Source organism: Vipera berus, assembly GCF_964194415.1.
Source record: "Vipera berus genome assembly, chromosome: 2".
NCBI lineage: Eukaryota > Metazoa > Chordata > Lepidosauria > Squamata > Viperidae > Vipera > Vipera berus.
In genome coordinates this window covers 240,866,861-240,874,154 of record NC_138203.1, presented here as the reverse complement: position 1 = coordinate 240,874,154, position 7,294 = coordinate 240,866,861, and the positions used below count along the sequence as shown (strand labels likewise).

Here is a 7,294-nt window from a genome sequence, read left to right as displayed (position 1 = left end):
TGCTGGAAGAGGTTTTAGAGGAGGATCAAGTGATTTCACCATATTCCTCACATACACACGGATGCAACATCAGATGATCTTTGATAGGCAGATCAATGTAGAATTCTTTCAAGGAAAAAGTTTGAAACCCTTTGCTGAGGAGGACTATGGAGCTCATTTTACAGATATTCTCAATTTTGATTGCTTGTATTTCCAATATGAAGTGACCTTATTGAGCCAATTTAGAAAAAAAAAACTTTTCTGCCTTTGGACCTTGGAAAGTCTCATGTAAGTAACATTAGACAAGACTAAGCTACATTGACTGATGTCACACAACATGGAGAAAATTACATATGGCCATGTTTCGATAGAAGTCACCCGCTGTAACAACCTAACTACATTCTTGCAACTTCAATTTCTGGTCCGCCAGGATGTTAAGTTGCGTAAATCTTATCTTACCATTAATTATTTCCTTGGTGTATACTGTTTCTCACACAACAACTAAGTCACACAACCGTGAATATGAGGTTTTATTGAATTTTATATACAGCATGAGTCACAGACAAACCTGTGACTACCAGACAAGACAAATGTCAATCCTTCTCAACAGTTAGCAGCTTATAAAAGTTCTATAAACTACAGTGTCTGCCATACTCGTCATCCCATGCAAGTGAGTTTTTATTTTATACTTTTTTAAAAAAACTACACTTACAGTTGTGTCAGTTGCCTACTAATGCACAATGTCACCTGGCCTACACAACACAGATACACACATACAACTCTTTTGCCACATTCGGAATTTATCAAAACTGCTAAAGAATTTGACAGCCACCCATCACCTGGCAACTTGGCTCCCATTGCTTGCACTTTTAATTTTGGAAGGTCCATCGAAAGAAACAAAAGACATCAAGACTTTTGGCCAGTCCCATAACCTACAGCATATCCCAGCCAAATAGAATTGTTTGGGGTCCACTGATGCAAAATAAACAGATTAGGATACTAGTAATTATGAACACACTTGATATTATCACAGAGTTCATACAGGGATCACACTCTGTATATATCGTTTATGGTTGGGGGGACAATGTTTAAACACAGTATCTTCAGGGTTTTTTTAAACCATCAAGTTAGATATGTTATGAAGCATTGAAAAAATGCTAAACTGTTGTTCCCATCAATACAATCTGTTACATTCGTTTCTTTTTGTGATCATCTGATATGTTATTTATATGTTACATATCACTGATCTAAAGAGGAAACTCTGGAAAATCAATACAAAACTGAGGAGGGCCACATCAGTAATAATGCTACACGCACATGCTCACTTACTTGCAAACACTATCTGTAACAAATAACCCAAAAATGCTTGCAAAGGGAGTTTAAAGGAGTTTAAAACCATGGTCGCATTTTTAAACAATTAACATTTGTTAAATAATTTGATGCAGTGAGAATGAATTCTGTTAGCAAAAAAGGCAAAATGAAAAGGGTCGTGTTAGAATATTCAACAGATTGGATGTAATTTCATAAAATATGAACAGAAACCTTTATATTGTATTGAAAGCCTGTTTTAATCATACACCAAAACATCTTTTGGGGAAAATTCTGAAGATTTAAGGGCTCTGCCATATTTCTCCTTTTTTTGCTGGTAAACAGATGCTAGCTGTATAGCATTTATCTAATAATACACATTCAGAAATCATAAATGTTTACAAGAAAAAGCAATGAAGTATTCACTAACAGACTTTGGTAAATAGTGAATAATGAATACTCATCTAGGTCATATTTGTTGATATGCTGTGCTAAGCTTATCTACAGAAAATTCTGTACTTCACAAAGGCGTCCTAGGGAATCACTTTAAGCATTTCATGTTGTGTCCAAATCACGCCTCTTTTAAGTTAATTTAGTTTACCATTAAGAGCATGCAGAAAAGTGGAGTGGTATTGAGATGTTTAGGAGCGGTGAACATAAATTCAATAAAAATTTGAAATTACAGGCCAAGGAAAATGTGAATAGAAACAAATATTAGCCGTCTACACCTATAGGACAACAGAACGCTGAGTTATTGGCCAGAATTTCTTCAAATTGACAAATTCCTTGAGGGAACACGTAGATATTTTTTTTCAGTACCTGTGACTCATGTTAGCGTTAAGGATCTGAGTGTATAAAGAACTGCAATTCTGAAAATGATATGCCAGACCTCATGAATCACGGTTTAATTCTAAAGCAAAAGGGAGTTTCTCTATATAGGTTTTATGCATATAGGTTTTCTTTGTTTTACAGTCAGAAGGCCAAGCTCCATTTAACTGAGGCGAAGGGAGAGAAACAAAATTTAAATAATAAAACCGAACAAGTAAGAACTTCCATATGCATTTCCAGGTTATATAGGTTATTTTGGGATTGTTAGGCTCTAAAACACTGGTCAAGTTAGAATTAAATCATTATATTCCGGCAATGTGAAAGAATACCTAACTGTTTCGCAGAGAAACAGAACGAGGAGTTTTAATTCTGAATTTCACAAATATAAAACTTGTTGGCCAGCATTAAAAAAGTTTTGGAAAAACATGACACCATGGCTGAAGACTTACTAACAGGATGAATATTCTTATACTTCTAGTTAGGTCCTGTTTACATTTTTCATTGAAAAAGCAATGAAAGTAGAGGTAACAAGCAGCTCATGCCACAGCTTTTTAAAATGTGTCTCTTGCAAAAGGCAAATTCTGTTTGGAACACTTACATATGTAACTTGCTCGAGTTCTTGTTTTACACGGTTGAAACAGGAAGAACCTGTTTCGAGCATGTGTTGAGTAACAGAGTGTGTGTATGTGTGTGTGTGGGGGGGGGGGGGGAATACAGTTCACTTGCTCTTTTGTTTCCCTACTTCTTGACAATGCTCAGCTGCCACCAAATCTTCCTAATGCAAGAGGTTTCATGATGTCCTATATGGGGAACACAATGAGGTTGAAGAGGCTGACTCTAAATATAAAAAAGTACCAACAGCGTGAACACTGTTAAGTCTGTTAGTAGTACAGCTTTGGTTTCAGTTCCCAAGGGCAGGTTTGAATAACACATTAACTCGGGTACTATTTAAAGGATTGGCCTAATGACTTGATGCTTCCTTAAGCATTTATGCCTTCCTTAAGAGACACAGGGTAACTTTACAATAGATTTGAAGCTGACCGACTGTAGTCTATCTTAGCTACCACTCCAACTTTGGCATGGAGGAGCCTAAACTTAAAGTTTAAGTCCTATTTCTTATTGATATTAAGACTCCCTAGTTTTCTTCTCGGAACAGCTCACTCACTCATGCTTTCAAAACTTCCTGTTCATTTTTCTTAAAATAAACCCGGATTTTAAAATACCTGGTCCAGACACAACAGGACCAGGAACGAGATTTTCAGTTCCTCATTTACTTCCAAACAAAGCAAAGGCCATATGAACTGGCCGGAGGGATCAGATCGTCTGTTTTCTTAATGCCAGGTCTGGAAATGAAGGAGGAAACAGATCACATTTGAACAGGTTTGCACTTGAGATACATTAAACATTTATTTGCAACCTTCCAAATCATCTCAGAACACGGTAGCTCGTATTTATTCACACGCTTCTTCATTTAAGAACGTCACTTCTTTATTCAAAGAGAGCAAGATAAGAGAAAGAGAGATGATGCTCTCAACCATTAAGTTCAAAAACAAATCCCCCAATAAGAATAAAAAATCCTATTAGAAACAATAAGGAAGCACTGAGAGTTTGAGTATTACACTCTTCAAGTATGCCATTTGGATTTTTAAATCTGTGACTATACATACATTAAAAAACAGTCAAAGTGCAACCAAGGGCTTTTGCTTAAAATAGTCAAAAGGGCTACTTCAAAATACTGTAGTACAACTGTGCAGGAACTGTACACAGTAGAACTAATCCACTTCATATATCTTCTAGCCAGAAAGTTTAACAGCAGAAGAGGCAAACCCAGGAAGAGATCCAGAAAGTTCCATGTATTGCATTGGTCTTTCACTAGAGAAAGCCATCCTGAAGCTATCTATACATTCAGACACAGAATGTGGTCAGGTTTCACAGTAGCACTGTAGGATAATCAGAGTATCGTTATGCACCGGATTATCTTTGTTAGAATTTATGTCATTGTCTTTTCCTCTTCCGACCTGGTTTAGTACAGTAGTTGAGCCGTAATTTAATTTGCTCATTGGTGTGCTCCAGATTTGTGTTTTATCTCTGTACACATACAGAATATTAAGATTTGCATCCAAAGAGAAGCGTGCTACATAAAAACTGTTCAGGATTTTTGACCAAAAAAGTTCTTTAATAAACTCTAAAAAAAAAACCCCTCACTATTGCCAATGTGTCTCAGAGAGAAAATATTATTTTAACTGTAAACAAATTCACACTCGGACGTGTTACGTCTTCAGTGGAGGAAGGAACTGCCGACTAAGTTTGATGCGCTTCCTTGCCAAGTGGGCGAGGCAACGGGCCTGTTCTTGTCATCATCTGGGGGGTGAAAAGAAGCGTTCCAAGTAGCTGGTAATGGCGTCCCAGTGCTTACACAGAAAGGCAATGAAGACCAAGGCAAAGAAAGTGCTGAACGTCCTGCTGCGAGTCTTCATCAGGGGGACCACGCAGTTGGCCACGGTGGAGACAAACACCAACAGGACAGCCATCACAGCTAAAAGGATGTTTATTAGTTTGCCCAGAAGGTTTCTGGCAGTGGCATTTTCAAGGCCCTCCAACTGGACAACTTGCTGCTGCTGCTGTTGCAGTTCCATCTTGGAGATTCTGGTCTGGCAGGCTTCCAGGGCCTCCTGTTGAACACAAGAAAACTGCTTAGTCATCTCAGAAGGGAGGGAGGGAGGGAGGGAGGGAGAGAGAGAGAGAGAGAGAGATCAATGAGACTTTATACTAGGCTTTTTTACCCAAACAGAATGCACCTCTAGGCATACATGTAACATGTCAAGCAGTCCACTGACAAAACATCAGCTGCCAGAAGCCGACAGGATAGTAATCAGAAATGCAGCCTGGCACATTTCCTAAGTAAGATGCTAAACACACCCTGCAAAGCCTTTTGGGATTCCATGAGCTGCAATCACATTTTGCAGGATGTGACTAACTCCTTTGGTTTCATATCCAGGAGCAAAATTAAGGTTTCTCTAGGCTTGTTCCTACATAAGTGGGTTACAAAAAAACGTGGATAACTTAACAGATATTAGTTTTTGTATCTCTCCGCTACTATCTAGCAGTTATCAGGATTTCTACTGCCCAGACTTGGTAGCCCTAATCTGTAATATGGCTGGCATAATGTCCACGAAATTGTAGTACTTTGAATGGCAATAAATGCCACATAAAAGTAATTCACAATTCATGGTATCACATCAAAAGCTTCTGTTGTGAACGTGAGGAATTAAAAGTCTTTCAGGTTAGGATAACTGTCTCTTGATTTCACTTACCCGCTTATTTTCCTCTGCACAGACATTTAGGTCATAAACCTGACATTGTCACAGTTCTTGGTATAAATAGTCCAGTTATAGTAATAACATCTAAGTATAATTTATGCTGAAGCAAAAATAATGTCACTGATGTAAATAAATTCTTTTAGGTCAGGAGTGCACAACTTCTGTAGCTTTTGAGAACCGCACCAGATTTGCAAGGTATGTCAGGAATCACTCTCTAAAAATGGACTGGGGCAGAGCCCCCTTTTTCTGGATGGGGTTTTGAAAAGTTTCAAGTGGTGAAAAAAGCCACTGAATCATCTGCAATCAGTGTGACCCTCAAGATGTCCACTACTAATGTCCATGTATGCTACCTCTATAGATTCATAACCAAGAAAAAGGTAGACTGTGCAGTTAAAAGTATATCTGCAGTTGTGCTTTTGCATTTGATGTTACATTCCTACACAAAAAAACCCCTGCCAAATGATAGGATGATTGAAAATGGGGGTAATAAATTTCTCCTCTACTTAATTTGTTCTTAAACCTGTCTCCCCCACTGTTTTTCCTGTTCTCGTATATTCTTATATTTGAAGCATAGCTGGGAAGAGGCCAAACATAATTTATGGAGATTCTCAATCATCCAGATCACGGTTGTCCCAGAAGTGCTGTTCAAAAGGCAAATGGAGTTTCTTCTTTTTCCCGGAAAATATTTTGCTTCTCATCCAAGAAGCTTCTTCAGAACTGAACTTCAGAACTGAAGAAGCTTCTTGGATGAGAAGCAAAACATTTTCAAGGAAAAATCAAAGGTCCAGTTGCCTTTTGAACAGCACTTTTGGGACAAACATAATTTTCTACACAATCCTCTGCTGGAAAGGTCCACATGGCAGAGATTTATTTCAGTGCAAAGGTTTACCAGCATCATGTAGAATTAGCCTTCTTATAAGGGATAAACCAATATCCTGAGTGAACATACAGCTCAGTTCTTTAACATTCCAGATTTTTTTTAACTTTAAATATTTTATATACCCAGATTAAAAAAAATACTTCAAGAAGTTCCTTATTTGGACAAGTAACAAGAAAAAGCTGCTTCCTGAAGAGATGGACATATACTGTAACACCGGTTACTCTTTTTATTTCTACATCTGTATGATTTCATTAAAATTAATAGCAAATATAGCCTTACTAGGAACAATACCATAAAAATTACTGTCTGTCATGGTATAAACAATGGCTCCTTTATTATAACTCTCTCTAAAGATGGAAGCAGGTTTGCCAGGAAATGAATTGATTTTTATTGTAAAACTGCCAGCTTTTTTTTTTCTTCACCAGGAATTTCTTAATAGGATTTGAATAAATTTTGCAAAGGTATAATGATTTTGGCTCCAGTAAGGGTCACAGAACTGAGATAAATTGGGATTTAAAACACAGTACTTTTAATCCTATTAATGAGGATTAAAATATAAACTGAAATAGAGCAATGTTTGTGAAACATGCTCAACATAATTTAAATGAAGTGTAAATACAAACAACTGCTAACCTGGATGTCTCTGGCTCGTTCATAGGACTGGTAAGCTATTTTTTCTTCCATGCTGGCCAATTCCTGTTTTAAGTTGAGGATTTCATTCTGATGAAGTTCAGTCAGGTCATTCAGCTGTTCTTCTAGTCGCTCACATCTATAACAGAAAAAAAAAAACAAAAAACCATGGCTGTCATTTTTTTTTCTTTTAAAGACATCCGCACAGTCTTCCTAGGTATCAAAACAATTACAATAATTTTTAAAACAGGATTTAGCTGGTGAACATGACTCGCAATGATATAAAATAATCTGCACTTTTCTAAGCCGCATCAGACCCATCTCTTGGTAGGGTTTAAAACAGGGGTGT

At 37.3% G+C, this 7,294-nt stretch overlaps 1 protein-coding gene across 3 annotated transcripts in view; it reads right to left on the bottom strand.

Annotated features, from left to right (window-relative positions):
- Positions 1-492: 492 nt before the first annotated feature.
- The window catches only part of TMCC1 (transmembrane and coiled-coil domain family 1), a 136,136-nt gene continuing 129,334 nt past the window's right edge, over positions 493-7,294 (bottom strand). For all 3 annotated transcript variants that reach the window (XM_081318642.1, XM_081318643.1, XM_081318644.1), the window contains 2 exons: positions 6,949-7,084; positions 493-4,787 (listed from right to left, as the gene is read on the bottom strand). In XM_081318642.1, the coding sequence (XP_081174768.1) occupies positions 4,473-4,787; positions 6,949-7,084 (451 nt within the window). In that variant the 3' untranslated portion in view covers positions 493-4,472. The remainder of the gene's footprint in view (positions 4,788-6,948; positions 7,085-7,294) is intronic.